The sequence below is a fragment of the Battus philenor genome, unplaced genomic scaffold (assembly GCF_028537555.1).
Source record: "Battus philenor isolate CCGP_79_NKW_IND1 unplaced genomic scaffold, ilBatPhil1.0.hap1 SCAF_10, whole genome shotgun sequence".
NCBI classification, from domain to species: Eukaryota; Metazoa; Arthropoda; class Insecta; order Lepidoptera; family Papilionidae; genus Battus; species Battus philenor.
In genome coordinates this window covers 3,314,189-3,335,074 of record NW_027181662.1, presented here as the reverse complement: position 1 = coordinate 3,335,074, position 20,886 = coordinate 3,314,189, and the positions used below count along the sequence as shown (strand labels likewise).

Here is a 20,886-nt window from a genome sequence, read left to right as displayed (position 1 = left end):
TAATGTCTGTGTTTTATGTATTATTTTTTATCATCACTTGACTATGTTTTAATAATTTTAGTTATAAGTAAACATTTTTAAATTATTTCAATAGAATATTTTAACGAATAAGCCTATTTTACAAGAAGGAGCAAATCTAAGCACTTGTTTGTAGTGACTTTGTACAAAGAAAATCACTGTAGCGGTGCAAAATATCGGGCAGGTCGAGAAAGCGGTACACCGTAGTATAATTATGTTTTGGAATTACACTGTTATTCTATTTAATTTCTTACCTTTATGTATGTTATTGTTGAAAGGAATTGACCGACATAGCGTAATAATTGCCAAGTTATTGGACAGTAGCGACAAACAGCGTCTTAAGACTCTAGAGTGGAGACCACGTACCAGCAAGTGCATCACAACACGTCCACTCATAAGGTGGTCAGACAACAAAGGTTTTAAAGGTTCATGTAAACAGTTTAATTGCAGCCTTATTGCAGATGTGTGGGTAAGGATATGGACGTCTTGCTGCTGCAATAATTATGACCTTTTTTATAAACATCTTTTATTAAAAATTTGATCACTCGATATTTTATTTTGACTTCTGAAATACAATGATTATTTGAATATGATACGCCAATAACTTCCAGATGCACAAAATTTGAATGGATAAACTTAATATATAGAAATATTTTGTCCGTTACGTTGTTTATTATTTCAGAACCCATTGATTTTTATATGCACCCTACATTAGTTGACAGCAAATGAGCTGAACTTTCATCTCTTTAAAGTTTGTACACGTTTCACCAACCAACTATTAACTATATTTATACACACAAAAAAAGAACTTAAAAGAGACGAAAATATGACTCGTAAAAAAACGTCAAAATAAAAATCGATAAAGCCGGAGGCCATAGTCGCATTAGTGTTTACCTGTCAGACCCTTTGCGTATACGGTGAAGAGAATTAGAGGGCCTGTCAATTTTCGGTCCACCTTACATTGGTAATCTAACTAACTCTCCGCTACGTATTTGTCATGCTTCTGCAGTATTTTTTCTGTTACGAAATATACCTTAACAATAACCTGTAAGAACTGAAAATAATAATGTTGCATCTGTTAATAATAAAAAAATTATTATGGAATATAAATATTACTTAGTGAATTTATTAATTTAAACTATGTATAGAAATCAAATTGTTGGCTACCATTTAGTAACCATACTACCGAGGTAAAAAATTAATATAAGACTGCAATAACAGTGATGAAAATAAAAAGAATGTATTAAGAAAATACAGTGAATATACCCACACACATAATATAAACCAGGGAATTCATACCTCATAAAAGTAATATACAGAATGATTAATTTAATGACAATATTTTAAATATATATAGGATGTAGCCAGATACTAATAATATATTATAGATACTATAAAAATAGATCAATGATTTTTTTTTTCGTTGCGATCGCTTCATACAATGTGATTTGAAATACATGTAAAATCCTCCAAGCTTTTTGTATAACATAACTAACCAATTGTACAACACTTCAGTTGTTTTATTTTGAGTCATTTACATTTCTAATATTAATACAACTCGACAAATTTTTAAATGTGAATTTTACGCAAAGATTTTACACGTACTGGCTGAATAAAATTGGAAATAAAACCATAGGTGTGTCTACTATCTCTCTTGCACAAGGGCGCCGTCGAATGTTTTTCTTTCCAGTGGGTTAACAGCTGACAAAGCAGTTAACAATTAATCCTCCTCCCCTTATATCCGCTGCTACCCCACAATTTACTTTGAAGATGTCTACAGATATCACTACGAGTTTCCTATAATATATTGTCTGTGGTAATTCTCTAAAAACGAACAGATAACATATTGTATTAAACATATAACTAAGATAGTTCACTCATAGCTTCACAATCACCGTTTCAGCGAAAAGACGCAACCTGCAAGGCACAGACCTCCTCCGAAGATGTCTCCAGCGGGATATACCACAATAGCCACGCTTTGTAAGTGGGTTGGCGATTGCGATGTAGTATTATAGTACACAGAGGATGCTCCTGCCCATCCTCTGGAAACTTATTTGTGGGCAGTGGCAATCCTATATAATTTATGTACAACGTATAAGAAGTATAACATTGTATCCTGGAATCGAACCTACGATCGCAAGTACCAGACCACTGCCGCTGGGTACTGCTGCTCAGCTTTTTCGATTTATAAGAACAAATAATAATTCACAAGAAAAAGAAATTTGATGTGATAATCTCTTGATTATTATCAATTTATTGTTGTGTGATAAAGTTATATAAACAAAATATTTATTTACAAATTTTTCAGTTGAAATAGCCGTAAAAGTCTTAAGGTTCTAGCGTGGAGACCTCAAGATCAGAAACAGACCTGGAGAGGCTGTATAACTAGGGGGGAGGAGGAGGCTATATATGAAAGTGGGCGTGCTGAACCGCTTATAACAAGAGGACCGGAAAGTAATTTTGCTTTCTTAAGTTAAATTCACCTAACTACATTTTTAACAAGTTTTCATTTCTAATCAACAATATCTTCGTTATCAACTACTTATTGCCATCTAGTATACAAATTTTTAATGCCAGAGCGGTAAAAATCAATCGGTTTTTCTGTAAAATATGTCGACAGAAACGACATTACTTTCCGGTCCTCCCAATAAATAAAAATGGTTCACGTTTTACTCGATTTAAAATAGCATTGTTTGTAAGACAGCATTGAAATCTTTAAAAGTAATATAACGTAGAATGTTCTTCGTTCGTTAATTGTTGTTTTTATTTCACGTAAATTGAGCAGATATATTTTTTTATTTCAATAGTAATTATTTATGTTCAAATTGCTTTCTTTAACGGCTGTTATAGTGAAAAAAATGTTAATTAATATTGTGGAAAGAAATAGGTTCTACGAAATAATTTTACATAATTTTTAAAACAATATTTTCGCTCATTGTTAATTTAAAACACTTCAATTGATGTTTTTGTCGATGTTACCTCTGGTCGTATAAAAAGAACAGTGAAATTGAAAATGGAAACGGAATGCTTAATCAAATCGACTTGCTCGGCGTTCCGGTGTGCATTTAAACAACATTAAAATAAAACTAGTCTAAGCTAAATTAAACTCTATGCGTTCGGAATAAAGATTAACAGAGAAGCAAAGAATATGTTTGTTTATTTATTCTAGAACAATAGACCACTCGAGCATTGTGAACACAATGTTAATGGTAATATGAAGGGCGCGATGTTTTAGCCCCAACTACAAGCATAGAATTATGCAAATATGTAATCAAACGCTATTCCGACAACAGAAAGCGGAATACGTTTATATAAAGAGAAAAATAATACTTCAAGCATTCTGGAGAATTCACTGCATATTATTAACACCGTTTTATTTATTTAGCGACGAAAAAAGTGACGTCTTCTTGACGCATGGCCTTTTAAGATTCTGAATAGGAGACAAACTGTCAAACGTAACACATCATCTAACCTTTGTTAGATGACTTTCCGACACGCGATTTGAATGTAAAGAAATATAGACATTGTGAAGTACAGAAGAAAATTGTTATATAAGAGATTGCGTAGGATGAAAGGAGGAAGTTAAATAAAAGAATAAAATTAAAGTACTTTACCAGAGTTGTAACATCCCTGCTCCTCACATGACAGTGGTACATGAGAGGTCTTAAAAAGAGAGGGTAAAAAAAACAAATTGATCAGACGACCTTGATTATCGGAAGATGTTTTAAGAAAGTCCACAGCTGGACGTCCCACGGCTAAAAAGATTATAATGAATTATGCACTTATAAAATACCATAAAACTTTTTCCAAAAATATTCGTTAAGGGAAAAAGTTTTATTCCCTTAACGAATATTTGTATTTATCTTAAAATAGTGCCACAGCAAAACCATCGTTATAATTTTCTAGCAATATTATTATAACACAAATACAGGAGGCAATTATGTCGTTAACATTCACCGATATAACTAAAGTCGAGGCGGGTTGAACATTTACATACGTAATAGCTACATAGCAATGTCTCAATAGGACTAATCCTGGTATTAGAGACGATGAACTGACTTTACATTGATCCATTAATTGACGTCCAATTGCGCTTAAAACGACAATGCTTTTCGTATTATATTTATTTACTCAAATAATAAAGAATAAATAAAAAAAGATAATCAAAAATATGACATGTTTGATAAGGTAAAAAGTGTAAGGTGTAAATGATTTAAAAAGATGACTGTTTATGTATATATATGCACTTTCTTTTAATTAATGTATAATACACCTTAGCCAAAAAAAATTATTACAAAATTTGTAATTATAATATAATAAGAAAAAACGTTTTCAATATATCGACTACTGCGTGTTAAAATAATTATTGTTTATTATCTGTGCCTGCAAATTTAATGCAGAAGTTATTGGTCTCTCGTATTTAAGAAAGTTTCGGAGTTATCACTTTATACAGGGTGTTTGAACATAGGTGTAAAACCTTTAAAACTTTCGAATTTACTATACATTGACTCTTTTAAAAGTGCTACACATATCACTCTGTATAAATAAAAATTCTCAGTAAATTATTGTTATTCGTACCGTTAAAGTCTGGCTGATTTTTAACCACGATATTTAAAATGTAAATATGTGTGTGGCAACGAATAATAAAAAGATATTCGTGTAATTGTGAATTTAAAATTTGTAAATATTTTTTACGATACTTAATATATTTTTATTAAAATACTCTATAAAAATCGAATATAAATATTTCGCAATAAAAACGAATAGATACATATTCTAAACAATCTCGATATAGGTATGATGAGGTCTACTTTAAACTCTTATTTATTCATGTTATCATAATAATTTAAAAACGGTGACCGATCACAATCACATTTTATCCCTATGTATTACGTAATAAAAAAACGAAATAACTTATTATAGAAAAAGTTTTTCAATGTAAAACAAGTGGATTTCTTTTCCTATATCTTAAAAAGGAAAAGTTTTCAAGTATACCTATCAACAATATGTCTGCGCGTGATTGAAAAATCAATACAAATATCCACCCTAACACTTCGCGATTTAGTGAACGCGGAGATAAAATTTTACTGGAAGTGAAAAAAATATAAATAAAATATTATATATAAACTTTTTTCAATTTATTTCCTTTTAATACACCTTAAAATATTTATAATGCTGTAATAGAAGGCTCATGAAGCAATACCTTCTAGAACATTCATTGCAAGTGGTTCAAAGTTACATAAATATAAATATAAAATACATTATAATCGATACATACTAACTCTGATATTATATTAAGTGTGAAGAACCCGCAAAGAATTTTAAAAAATCATTAGAAATTCTTTAATTAAAAAGAAAAACGGTATAACAATGACACGTGGACGAACTCAGATATGATCGGATCTTCCCTGCGAGGTTGATTTAATATGGGAAATTCAATGACGATGTGAGAAGAATCATGATCAGTGACGTAGCTAAAAGAATTGTTCGAGCAGGCGACGGCCGTTGGAGCCGACAGGCTTTCGAGTGGCGACAACGAGTTGGTAGACACAGCATGGTCAAAGTCCAGGAAGTTGCTGGATGCGACCAACGACCAGTCATCGCAGCGACCATTGGGAGAAGCTTTTGCCTTGCTGTGGACCTCTATCTGCTGTTGTCAACATAGTCCTAACAGTAACCGTCAATGCTACAATGCACTCGAAAAGTCGAAGACGTAACAATAGACGGCAGAGGGTTGCCATTTTTTGACTGACAAATGTCAAGTAACGATTGTTTAACGCTCATTCAGAATGGCAACTCTGTATCTTGCGGCACTAAAGTGCCACTCCTAGCCTTTACCTAATTTTAATTGCCACGCATCAGTCTACTTTGTGTTTGTTGCTTTACCTTGCTTTTTGCTTTGCTTTACCCGTTACCATTACTTCTTATGTGTGTTTTATTTACTAAATTCAACTAAGAGAGCCTACAACTGTTTTATTTTATAACCACACAGTACATTATTACTTTTTAGTACTACCTTTAAAGTAATACATATTTTGTATTATCTTTGCTATACCCTATTATAAAACTTCTCTATATATGTGTATATATGTACACTATCAAATTATACGTTTTAAGAAATAGATATTATTAATATTAAAAATTTTCAAATATTTAATTATTACTGTAAGGCCATAATGTTTGATTTTCAAATAATGTAGTTTCTTTTTGTTTTTATAAAAATACTGTTCACTTCTATAAAATTGTACACATTGTTTAGTTTGTTATGTATTTTTTTTATTTATAATTTGTAGTTAGACAGAAAACATTAGGTAAATTTAAAGCTAAAAATTGCTTTTAATGATATTTCCAAATGCGTATCATGTCATATAGTTAAGGTCGCGAAAAGTCACTTGTTGCGGGTGTGCAAGATCAGTCCTCGTGGAAATCTTACAAAAAAGCCCATAGTCTTGCTGTGGGCTTCTACTAGCTGAAAGTGAGAAAAAAAAAGTAGATGGGTATAATGGAGCATTGTCGATTCCTTCATACGAACAAACGTGACGAAAAATAACACTCACTATATTCTAAAGAACACGCCAATACTTCCGTTAAATTTATTTCTTAGTCAAAACTTTTCGCAAGGGGTTGTATGTAATTAAAATTCAGTTGAACCGCGGTTACGTTCGCGGCATATAAATCAGAGACACGCGAGGGTGCCTGTTTCGGTGTGCTTGATCAATTTTGTTGTCAAAGTATTTTCAAAGGTTTTAAAATTATGATACAATATGTAAGGATAACGCATTCTTTAAATTTGTTATTAAAATATTATAACCACATGGCAAACGTATATCATATCAAATACAGGTGGACTAGTTTAAAAATTAATAATAAGACAAAATATTTTTAAACTTCGAATTAGTAAATATAAAAACTAATTATACTTAACTTCCATAGATCTAGTACGGTCAAAAGTTATTAGCGTGTCGCTTTCTTTCAGGAAAAAATAATGTTTTATTTTTCAGAGTTATCCATTTACACAAGATGATTAGAAATAGGTGTTAAAGTTTATTTATAATATAGCTCATTTGCTGTCAGTATGTGGTACACCCTATACAAAAATCAATAAGATTTGAAATAATAAATAACGTTACAATTATATAATAAGAAAAAAAGTGTACGAAATTCAGATTAGTACATACAAAAATTAATTATTCTTAAATATCTGTCCTTACAGACATTGTACTACCAGAAATTATAAGCTTGTCGTATTTCATCAGGATAAATAAATAATGAAACATTTATTGTAGTTATCATCGCATACAGGGAGACTATAAAAACTTTAAATAATTTTCTGCCAATACGGTTGTATATTCACCCCCTCTAATGCTTTTACACATAAACTATCACTATATACAAATATTAAGAATAAAGATTAGGGTCTTGTTGAAAATTTATAGGGGAGGCCTGTGCCCAGCAATGGGCGTTCTATGGCTGATATGAAGATGATAAGAATGATAAAAATTAAAATCGTTAAAATTACGAAGATCTATAATCACTTATTCATTTCTGTCGAATTCTGAACCATTTTATTACAGCATTTTTTTCTTATGTCCGCCATGACTCGCGGGTCCAAAATATTTTTCGTAAAGATCTCGGAACTGTCCGTACGTTTCTTCTAAATTCACCGCAGTATTATTATCATTACTAGAATATTTATGGCCGCAGTAGCAAACGTGATCTTTCCCACAAAACGCCGGCTTCCCTTCCTTCATACATGTACGTATGCAGGTCCTTGCAACTTCTAAATTGGGGCAGAAATGCGCGATATGATGTCTGAGAGCTGGTCGTGAAGACAACATTGATTGGTCTAAAGCAAATGATTCCGCTTCGAGTTGTCTTTCGTTGTCATCTGAAAAATAAAATTGTGAAAATGTTATATTATCTAATTTTTCTTTACTCTGTAGATATTACAGACTAAACGTAAGTGTCAAGATATTTCGATGCTCTAGTTAAAAAGGTACTATACCATATTTTTAATAAAAAAAACATTTGTCAACTCGTCTAACGTGAAATTCCGTATATCGTCAATTCATACGATACAATTAAATAGGAAAACATACGTATACTGGATGAACAGTGTTTACAATAATTAATAAACTATTAAATTGGTTTTTGAAATTATCTTTTAACGTACAAGCTTTGTGTAGAATAATAATGATTGAAAGTAGTTTTAAAACCATTTTTTTATTCAATGTACTAGGAGATTATAAATAGGAAATACATATCGGTGTAAAATAGCGCAATTGTAAAATTATTGTATAGCTTGCTTGTTGCTTGTTGGTAGGCATATATAGCATATATGATTAGTTATAGTTGTAAATCTTTAAAAGCTTGAATATATAACTCATTATCTATCAATAAATAAACGGTGTACAAATTATTGAAATCAATGGTTTTATCACTAATAAATAACGTAAAAATAATAATGTAGGAATATGCCTTTGCGAAATTAGGATTAAAATTTTTACTGCCTTAATACTGCCAGAAGTTATTGTCCTCTTGCACTCCAATAAGAATATGAATTAATAGCTTTTTACTGACAAACGAACTATACAGTCACCCTTTTAAATATTTAAAACCCATAGCAAATCAAACTGTGTAACGACTAACGGACGGTATAATAGAGGAAGTTGTCGTTTGACGCTCCGTAACTGATCTCTTAAGAAGTTGTTACACTGTTAGTCGAATATAAGAAGATTCTCCAAAATTGTCTTGTATAGATACATAGTCACCATTACTATGTTAATGCTGCAAATTTGACATCACTTTTTTTTAAACATTACCGAATCTTTTTAAAAGACATATTTATATTGCTTCATCATAGATTTTTTTATTACCGTTTCTTCCAATGTGTTGATAATCGTCGAAATCGAGATTAATTTCTTTTACCGGTTCATCAGGTTTGGCTAAATAAACAATTTGCGGACCATCTGAAATAACAAACTATATTGAATTTAAGTATAATACAAGAATCACTGTGTAGATCGTGGTGCACGTAATTACCTGCTGCCTTCTTCAGTGCTCTTCGAACCGATAGAAGGAAGAAGATAGAGAGGCAGTATCGCCTCCCTGATGCATGATTCCGTAAAGAAGGTAATAAATATATAAAGCCTGAGGTCGTGTAATAATAATAAATAGCTGTGGCATAGTCATAAGAAAAAAATTTAGTTGAGACAAATAAATATACTAATAAAAATTAAAATAAAAAATTAAAATGGAAGTAACAATAATTATTGTATGAATATATAATAGTAAAAATATAAAATATAATAGTAAGAATGTAAATTAAAGTCATAGACTGAAAGATTCATTATATTGTTATTACTATCCTTACTATAACAATAAATATTACTTATTTACACTTTTATTATAATTTTTTATACTTTCTCTACATAGGGGTACCCCCTTATGTAGAAGAGTTCGGGGCGCTTCCACCAATAAATTTGACACAACCGTCCACTGATAATTTATAATTTACCCCAAGACTTGTGATCATAATTCACAAGCCACAAGCAATAAACTACTATCCCAGCAAGCAAGTTATACGAATTGATCAAAAATCTTAAGCGTTGATAACTATACTTTTAATATAAATTGCGCATATGCTTCAACCAAAATTGATGAAATTAGAAAAGAAGTCATGCATGAGACTAAGATGACGATAGTAAATTTCAGAGAATCATAGTCATTTAATTGTATATATTTGTATATAAATTTCGTTTTATTTTTTCAGATGACGTCACACTAAAGAGGTTCAAATGCTTCAAAAAGGTCGCTATAAACATTTAAAATTGATATAATATAACTGATATAACATTCCTATCTTTTTGATGAATATACCAACATTAGGTTTGATTTAATTTAGATTGAATAAGGAGAAAAAAATTTTTAGCGTGTTTTTGTGAAAAAGTCATTCTAATTTTGAACATACAGAGAAAAAATCATATTAAGGAACTATGCCAGGGGATTTATCTTTCGTTACGGTAACTACCATAAGGGTAAAATGTTTTTTTTTTTAATACATTACCAGTTTTCTTCTTAGAATCAACTGCAAATACACAGTAGCAATGTTTATCTATACACAAATTAGACTTCATTCCGCATTTGATTTTGCAATATAATTTGTAAAGACCACTATAGCAAGCGTTTTCTTCATCAGTACGTAATGAGTTGTCATTGACGTAATCCACATCGACTGTAACAAATGAAATTATTTATGTAACCTTATTATAAGATTAAAATATCATTATAATTCTATGCACATCACAATTTACGTCTCGACTTCAAATATTATTAAAAATATTTTGGATTTAAAAATGTATTATTACTATTGATCCCAAACAGTTAGGTAACCCAGTGGTAGAGGACTGAAACTTACAACCATTCGTCAGGTACGGTTCCTGGGTCCTATATAATTCATTCTTTGTTCATTAACTTCCAGAAAGCAAGTTTCTAGAGAATGAGCAGCAGCGTCCTCTTTTCTACCTACCATAATACACTGAGATTGTAAAACCATCGCCATGCGTAGATTATGGTATATTCTCCCCATAGATATCTTTAGGAGAAGTCTATGCCTTGCAGTAGACGTTTATGGGCTGAAACGATGTCGTCTAACTTCATGTCCACGAAACATAAATTTATTGAAATTTATTAATTATTATTTTATTGACTAGGTCGTAATTATTAAATGGAATCAGGCGCGACCCTGCGGAAGTCCATTCTAAGCAAGAAAAGGACCAATATTTAGCCGCTTCCGCACATGCAGCAGTAGTCGTGCAACAGAGTGCAACGCCAGTGAGCCCGCTGATAAATGCGTATGCGACAAACAATACGAAGCACACAACTGCCATCGCCAAATCACTCAACACGGGGCATCTTCAAGAGCCATGTCACACCGATTAGTGCCAAACACAGTCTCTCTCTCTGCTGCCCGTGGAGGGGTGAAGCACGTTAGCGCTTTTCTTACTCGTAATATTTGTTCACCTTAGTTGCGTCAACTTTCGATGTATTAGTTTTCAAGAAATAACAATGTCTTAGGATATAGGATCAACTCCAGTATACAAGGCGTCATCGCCTTATCATCTAGGATTCTAAGCTATTACAAAATTTCTTTATTTAACATACAAACATATCTTTTTGGCGTCAAGTTAAGTCTACCGCCTATCGATTAAATACGTAAGAATTAACATACGATACCCGGCGATAAATATGACGACTGACAAGTCGTCACATAGGTAGTGTGCGACAGAGAAAACGCTTTACGAAGCCGAAATTAGCCGATTGTCTCTTTCCAAAGGTCGACGTGCAATATTTATCGCCGGGTGCTGTAAGATTATATTTTTAACATAAAAATTCAATGTTCTTGCTGCCTGAAGGTTTAAAAGTCATTTCAAATGTATACTATCTTGTATAAAGTCTTTTAGAGTGTAACAATAGTACATAAGTGTTCATTGACCTTTTTTTTTCAAAATGTAGTAATGGAAGATTTCTGAACATACGTATACATCATAAGAGTCATTATAACTTATCTGCGAATATATAGACAAATATTGTAAATTTTAATATTTCAAAAACTGTTAGTAAAATCAGTATAATTATATTCGGTTAATAAATAATTATTTATGTAAATTATTCGATGCTTGCTTGTACCTATTTATTAATATGACACACAACTTAATTGGTTAATATAAAAATTACAATCAGTCTCACAAGACCAGCAAAATATATCAACCGTCAACATACATATCTCACGCGTTCACTTCTGTACATAAACCTAGCCTATATATTACCAATAAGACAGGCTGTAATCGACCTGCACACAGCGTCTTGAATCATACTTGACAAAAACGTTAATATAAAAAAAATTAAAAATCATACCTCCGATAACAAATGAAACAATAAACAGCGAAAATACAATAGATACATTTATAATCAAGCTCATTTTTCAAATCCGGAATTGATTTACCAACTAACTCCGTCTCAGACTTGTAATTAAGACGGAGAATTTAATTATTCGCTAAATTACAAATTAGCAATAGTTAATACACTTCAATTAAATAGAATTTGTCACACCTATAATGTACGTATTTACTTGAATTGAGTTACAGAGTATGGCATTAAGTTTGCCTTTACACAAATCGATAAAAGGTTAAATCAATATAAATAACTTTAAAATTAAGCCTAGAAAAAAATCTTTAATATTCCAAAATATTAAAACCAATTTTCAATTTCCACTATCTCATGACGTTATATAAGACGAATACTATACCACTTTAAAGTAATTTTAAATGGTTTCGGATATACCAACACGGATAAGAGAAAGCGGATACGTTTATTGCCTCAAGAACCCATAATTGCTTTAATTAAATCTTAAACCAAACATAATATTAAAACCTGAAGTTATCGCGATCTCACTTTGTATATATTGGACCTAAAAGATACTGTAATATAATTATTGTACTACCGAAACCGCTGCACCGCGCCTTAGGTATGCGCGCGGCGAGGCGAGGGGGATTACCTGCAGCTGCGTTTCATCAGTTCGCCGACACCGCTCTGAGCGGAGGTGCTAATGTTTTTTTCTCTCAACTCCTACCTTAGCACGCTTTCCTTACAGGTGTTTCGATAGCACTACAGGGTGATTGGTTATAGGTGTAAAAGCTTTTAAGGCGTGAATGTATAGCTCATTGGCTGTCGATTTATTTATGGTACACCCTTTACAAAAATCAAAGGAGTCCAGAAATAAATAGCATAATGGTAATACACTACTACATATCAAAATTAACTATTGTACTATCTGTCCCCACAGACTGCACTGCTGGTATTTATGAGCTAATCGCAATTGAATAAAAAAATTAGTAGATATATCACTTTAAATAGTGATCATCTTATACATTATATATATATATATATATACTTATCATCATCATTTATTCCTATGTCCCCAAGACGGGACAGGGGGCGTCCACAGTACGTCACCATCCTGAGCGGTCTTGAGCCCCGCGCTTTACTTCGCTCCACGTCATTCCAACTGCCTTCACTTCTGCAGCGATCTTCCGCCGCCAGGTTTGCTTTGGGCAGCCACGTCTTCGCTTTCCTTGAGGATTCCATTCTAGGGCTTGCCTCGGTATGTGATCAGGGTCCCTTCGAAGCGTGTGGCCTATCCAGTTTCACTTGCGGCGTTAGTCATCTTATACATGGTGATTAAAAATTGATGTAAAAGTTTTAAGCTCGTTCATCTTCTCCTCTTAAAACTTTTGCACGTATAAGAATTCATCCAGTATAATAGAAAGTTAAATAATATTTGAAATTGTTTCGCGTTTACAAGATTATACGTCAAACAAATGTCAAGTCAAGTTTAATTACACGGAAGCCTAAACGACTCCCAAGCGTACAAACTTCATTTGTTTGCTCATAAAAATTAAAATGTTTAGTCTTTCCGTCTCAATGCGAAAACATTTCAACCAGTAGAGCTAAAAATATAAACGTTGATATTTATGTTCTTACAAGTACTATTTTACTTTTTTATTTTAAACACTGATTATTTATGTATAAAAAATCATAAATTTAAAAAAAAATCATAAATAGAGATAGTCAATAGGAGTTGTTACAATGATTCGGCGTCCTTTTTAGTTACTTTAGTCATAATATTAGTGTCAATCACAACTGATGTATTATTATGAAGACCTAGTATATGGAGGAGTTTATTCCTTATTTATTTACACTTTTTTGTATACCGTAAACAATAAAAAAGAAAGACAATGGAGAAATGTAAAGGAGCAGATTTTGAATCATAATTAAAAACAAGATGTTAGCAACTCCGACGTCAACAGCATAATTTTGTAGATTGCTCTTCCAATAAAACAAAGTTTTGGAAAATTTTCGTGTATTTATTAATAGTGTAACAACGTCTAGTAGTCTTGTAGAAAAATCTAAACGCTCCAATGAAACGAAGGACAATTGTGTATTGTACCATTTGCTTCTGATCAGGATTAACACCAAACTTGATGGCAAGACTTAGCGGAAGGGTCCCGAGAAGTGACCAGGGCTATCTTAAAACTCGATTGACATTTCACTCAAGGCAGCCCGTGAAGGCCAAACATGGACTTGGCCAGTTTCTTTCTATCTTTGGGAGAAGACGTGGCGAAAGAAACTCCGGCAACGCCTATCTAACAAGATCATAAAGCCTCCTACATTTTGATAATCCCTGTGGTTTATGAGACGATCTGGCTGGCAACAGCTTGGCTTGTTTTCGATCTGCAAATAGTGTTAAGTTTATCCAATGATCTTTCTTAATGTTGTCGTCTGGAGGCTCAGGGATTTGTCACGTTCTTAGGACGGTGCAGTGGTTAAAAGTACGTTAAAGTTAAGTTGCTTTAGGAGTCACGGCATCTACAACTTACACGTTTGGCTGGTTTGCAGCAAGTCAAAGAATTGGACTCGTTTAGAACTGATCTATCATCAATTATCCGAAGTCTACGTGTAGGTCTTGTCTGATCCTTCGACAAGATTTACAAAACATGTGTTTTCCCTCAACATTTTACAATGCAATCCCAATGATGGATATTTGCTAAATAAATTTCTAAATGTATCAAAAGTTTTAATTCACAGAAAGAAAACGAATGCTAATCTTACGTTAAGATGTATTACGTATGCTTAGTTTTATATTTTATTTTACCCACAAGAATTTCTTCGATTTAATTAGATACCATTGCAGGGACGATCCTAATGAACTCCACCTGCAAACTGTTGCTAAAGTTTCCACTAGTTCAATAAAGTTTCGCATTAACATTCTTTGAATTCTTTTAATGAGCAAAGAAAAGTTTTAACGGATTAAGTTGGTATAGTAACTTTGCCTGTTCATGGATTTTTCGCAATGAAATAGTTTCACTGAGTATTTAAAAGTTTAAATCGGTCCCGTAGTTGCCTTGTTACACTTTTTCTATAACATTAAAATATTAAAATTGACGCATAACTGAAACCTTGTAAGTAAAATGAAGCACATGGTAATCACAATTGATGGTAAAGTACATGGACACGGTGCTAGTCCAGATGTTCACGGCACGGGAGTCTTAGAGTACCTTCATTGGTATAAGCTCAAGGAGAGTGCTTCGTGCTTCTGTGAACCGGGGGTGGACCAGACCGTGCTACACCTGGTCACCGGCTGTCCCGGCTTTGGAAGGTATAAAATTAAACGTGAGCATAAAATAGGGCAGAAAACAGACAATGGAAACATTGCCTCCCTTTTGGGCAACAATGATTGTCGCCGATCATTTCTTAGGTACTGCAGAAAAACAATAAAAAAGGTAAGTTTTTAGTAAAAAAATATGTCTTAAAAACCTATTACCGGAAATTGTAACGTCCCATACCTAACAGAGGGAACGATAAAAAAAATCATAATTGATGACCATTAGATCATCGTCATCCTTACACCGCTCTTAAGATTTCTGCAGGACCGGTTGGAAGCGGCCTGCATCCGGTGTCTTCTGACAACCTTCACATGGTTGACTCGTCCTTGTAAGTCGCTTCCACTTTAGAACCTTGATGTCACAGCAGCCTTCTGTTCACTGGACTATATCGCCTGACCACTTCCAATTCAACTTGCTAATCCATTAGGCTATGTCGGTTATTTTTATTCATATACGGATCTCCTCGTTACGATCTCATAGAGAAATCACAAACATAGCAATTTCTTTACATAAAATAATTACTTTACTTCTTATCTTAAAACTCTCAATATTTAATTATTCTTTTGTAAGCAAAAAGTACGACTCGTCTTTTTGTTTTGAAAACAATACGAAATTATAATTTAAATTTACTTTTGTATATTACCATACAAAATGTTGGATTAGGCATTGATTCCGGAGTTCAATTTACATCGAAGTTATTGTTCCGCTAAACCGATATTATTATAACGGTTAATAAAACGAACCGTTTCAATAACGAGCTTATCGGATTTAAACATTAAATAAAAAAATTAGACGAGTTGAACGAATATCTTTTGTTCTTTTAACTTAACCTGTAACATTGTATATTCCTTTGTATTGCGAAATTAATTAAGGGCAGAAGCCTTGTAATGTTTCGTTTAAGAAATTATTTTCAACCTTTAGCTATTTTGTACCTTCGTGTTCTATTTTTAAAGATACTCTATACTCTGATATTTCGTTATCGACAGCTTCAAATAATTAAGAATCATGTTTGGTAAACAAAATATAATCATGATATAAGTCAGAGGTCGGCACCTGCGACTTTCGAGTCACATGCAACTCTTTAATTTCATACGTAAATATTAATAACATATAATATGATAAAAATAAATTAAGCATTCTCTTGCATTAATATGATAAACAGTTAAGTAAGCCAAAAACATATACAAATTTATACTCTAATTTTAAACTTAAAACAAGCCAAATTACCCCAAACTTTCTAAAACAATGCTTCATGTTTATGTTTACTCCATCGTTTGTTATTGGGGTATAAGTTAATAAACATATAAAATTATGATTTAATAATAAAGAAATTAGTTTTAAAGGTTATAAAAATGTACTCAACAAATAATTGACATACAGTCTTTTATTATATTTTTTTTCGTATTATTCTTCACTTAAGATTTAAAATGATCACGCGTGTACGTCAAGAGAAGAATACAGGAAGAGCCCAATTTGATAGAAACGAATCAGTTTGAGCCTCTCCTATACAGGTGTCCATCAACTTAAAGTTACGGGGGTTCCCGCAACAAAATCAGAACATTTTTTAGTGTTCTTTTTCACCAAACTTCATAACAAATCAAGTTTTATCGTGAACTAAAGATTATCATAAACAGCTGATAAACATATCTACTAAAATACATAGTAAATTATACTTTAAAATTTGCAATAAAAAGATGTCTAATAAAATTTTACTCCCATCTTTGTAGACAAATATTACTTAATTGTAAACGTATGTTTAAAGTATAAAATAAATTACGTTAAATAATATTTTTAAAGAATTTAGTGAATAAAAATCCAATTGAAAATTAAATCAATTTTAATATTCAAAACGTTGATATAAGAAAATCATTTACAGAAATTTCTCGTATGGTTTTCTGGCTGCTACGTATTCTTTGACTCCCGGCAAAGCAAATATCTTCTTCATAAGAGCTTCGACTGTGGGATATTTTTTCTCCACGTTGATGTCGAAGTAAAAATCTAGGGTTTCCACAAAAGATACGAACACGAAATCAACCCAGGTTAACTGAAACAAAAAACAATACAGATATGCAGTCTTTTTGGTCATTACGTCGAAAATTGGAAAATGTCCTTATGAAGTTAGAGAGCCTTTCAAAGCTAGCAAAACACAATTTAAACATCTAGAAGATTCCCTTCGAATTGAAGTTATAATGTAACAATTATGTTATTAAATTAATGAGTCAAAGAATTTACTAATTATCAAACTATTTAATTAGAATATGGAAATCTTGATTACGACTAAGTGAAAATGTTTGCGAGCGTTGTGATAGTAACCACACCTAGTAAAACTCTACCTAAAGATATCTTGTTGCTATAAGACACGTACCATAAGTAGCAGTTATATTAGGACAGTCACCTTCTGCATTTAAAAACGAAGTGGTACCACCAAGTATTTGTTACTATATTTCAGAGATTCATATTAAAATAGACATAAATTCTTAACGTTTCACGGATTCACCTCGCGGTTACCATTTCGTTGTAGGAAGAGGATTCGGGTACGTTTACTCGGAGCTGTCGACTCGCGTAGCAGATTTCTTATTAATTTTATACTCTATCTCTCTTTATATATATCCATTGTTCCCCGTGCTATGTTCGGAGCAGGGACGTTACAATGCTTTTTCTGCCTTCTTTCCTCACAAATTCTTTCTCTCTTATCCCCACATTTTTACAAAATCTTTCAGTCTTCTCGTCCTGATCTTCTTTCATACGTCGCCTTTCTTTCTTCGTCTACATTCCTAATTAAATTGGTTTTTATTTAGCAGCATACATTTACTTGTTTTCTTTTTTACAGTTTTTGTTTACCCGACCCTTTATCGCGTAGGTTCGGAAATTCCTAGCAATCCCAACTTTACCAAATTTAAAGTGATTGTAGTAATGCTACTGTAGGAGCCGGTTACATAAATGAGCTGATATTAACGCTTGAAAGGCCTAAATTCTTCAGCACGTTAAAGAGGCTATGTTATAAATATAAAATATGTACCTTTCCAATAAAGTATCCTTTGTTTTCTTTTAATTGTTTCTCAAATCTCGTGAAGTAGAAGTTGACGCTTTCATCTAAGATTTCCTTTTGGATTGCCATCCTTCTTACTGGGTCTTTTTCCCTCAAGAAAGTCACGATCTCTAAAATTTATATTTTTAGATTAAAAACCCCTTCTTCTCTTTTTTAAAATAATTTTAGATATAATTTATACAACGAAAATTTATTGAAACCATTATTAAACATTCCATGAATATAAAAAAGTGTAATTTTTAAAAATATTTTCTTGGAAATTGAAATGGGAGGTCAATTTGAGTGAATTTTCTATAAAATTGAACTCTACTAGCATTCTACTTGTTGCGTACACAAGTACTAAACACACAATGGTTTTTGAAAAATACAAATCGACGATGTTTTTAACAATATTAAAATGAAATTTTAACTCAAAATTTCTTCATTTTAAAAAACAATTAAATGCACTTTTGAATCGTAAATATTTTTTGACAATGAAATGATTTTTTTTTATTTAAATAATATTAATCACGGACATAAAACCACATATAGATCTTTTTAATTCGATTTAATTTAATAACAATAATACAGCCATCTAGCGCGCCGAATGGAATACACCTACGACTTTAAAGTTCTAGAAACGAGCCGAAGGTATAGCAGCGGCGATAATTCACCTGATGGATATACCAACTTGAGCAAAAACCATCCGATCTTATGTGAAGTCCATGGCGGTGCCTATATCCAACAGCGGACATGTTTCGGTTGAAATGATGATGGTGGTGATTCAACAGCGTCGGAATTATAAAAATCAGATACTCACTGAACCAAAAGTCATAGATCGTAAGCGCAAGACTGTCTAGCACGGCCTGCTCCCACGGATCGTTCGGGAGGAGGTTGACTTTGTAGGCAACGTAACGGGCGATAGCCAAAGTCTGGTTCAATTTCGCACCGCCCTCTTCGTACAATGGCAGCTGACCGAACGGCAACACTAAATCAAAAATTTTAATAATTTATATACCTTAACTTTTAACTAAAATTTTTCCTGTACAATACGAAATTCTTATGAAACTACATCACCCCAAGTTTATTAACACGTTCACTGCGGCTTGAGGCCGATTCAGCCTCATGGTAGACTTTGCACTGGTACGGCGCGTAAAACTCGTGTTTTCTCTCTAGTGCGGCGGCTGTTTACACTCAACCGTATGAGATATGACAAAGACAAATATAGCTTTCTTTATGTCTGCGAAGCATTGGCAGAAGAGAAACATGAGGCAGAAGAGGCCTCAACCGCACTACTAGGAAGTTCAGCTTGAGGCTGATTCGACCTCAGCCGCACCAGCTGAAAGTTCTTCAAAATTGGGCCCGCAGTGAACGTGTTAACAATCGATCGTATAAGTACGGGATAAGATGATCCGTAGACGAATAAACATAAGCAATATTGCCCAGAGGACTAACAATCTGGATTAGTACTGTGCAAATTACATAGCACGCAGATCGAATAGGTGCTGGTTAGTAGATATCAATAAGTCAGACAATTCTTCAGACGTCGCGTCTGATGTAGTTTTTTTTTTAATTTATCAGGTCGTGGAATTTGGATCACTGAGCCCTGAGTCCGAAGAAGCTGTAAAAAGCCCACAGCGTGCAGCACTAATCGAATATAGCCAGTAGTAGGTTCTGGGGGCTAAAGTCTAGGTTAGACAAGATAAACAGAAGATACCTACAATATATATGTGGACTCTTCACACACTTCTTACTACTCCTACTGGAAATCTATAAAGTAAGTCTAAGTTCGCAATTCAAGATTCTACAGTCAAGATAAATGATAATAATGATAATGATATAAGTATTATTCAAAGAGATATTATTCATCTCACTTACATATTAAATAAATACAAACTTTAATAACGTGGACAATATTAATGATAATATATAAAAAGCTACTATAACTTATTCTAATTTAAAATTGTTTGTGGATTAATTAAGTCATAAAAAATAGATATATAAATAGAACACTTACAGTCCTGAATTTTCTTATCGGGCCAGGCTTTAAAATCGTACCTAATGTCTTCAAATTTCTCTCCTCCATAATAAAACAGGTATCTTATAGATTCAGCGATACCGTTCGAATCAAAGTAATGTAGTTTCTGAGCCATGTTCGTCGTTCAAAACTGCCGAATTGAAATAAACTCCAGTACGGTGAAAGCATATTTATAGGACTCCATTTATGATAATGAAAGTCGAAGGTGCAATATTGTTTACAAAATAATTAATATCAACACAGGAATGTCATTAAGGTGTGAACAATCTCACTTATAGTTGTTTTGTACACAATCATCAAGGTCAAGATGATATATACAGAATTATAAAAAACAATTTAGATTTGTTATTGTTTGAAGCGAATATTAAAATTAAATTGAAAAGTCTTATTATTCGATAAGCGAATATTACAATGACTAGAATGTCTGGCAATGATGAAACTTAATTATTTTGATTCTATTTAAGCTTTGTCTAATAAAGTGTAACGCCGTGCGAAGCAGAGTAGAGAAGAGAGCAGAGAGTCAAAAATAAAATAGATTTGAAAAAGTTGACGATCAATAAGAATTGATAGTGAGTTGA

The 20,886-nt window shown here is 32.5% G+C and overlaps 1 protein-coding gene across 1 annotated transcript; it reads right to left on the bottom strand.

Annotated features, from left to right (window-relative positions):
• Positions 1–17,061: 17,061 nt before the first annotated feature.
• On the bottom strand, positions 17,062–20,454 carry LOC137922912 (glutathione S-transferase-like). Its single transcript, XM_068766025.1, has 4 exons — positions 20,288–20,454; positions 19,091–19,258; positions 18,262–18,401; positions 17,062–17,286 (listed from the first exon to the last, which is right to left on the bottom strand). The coding sequence occupies exons 1-4, from the start codon at positions 20,421–20,423 to the stop codon at positions 17,113–17,115; spliced, it is 618 nt and encodes a 205-aa protein (XP_068622126.1). The 5' UTR covers positions 20,424–20,454; the 3' UTR covers positions 17,062–17,112.
• Positions 20,455–20,886: the final 432 nt, after the last annotated feature.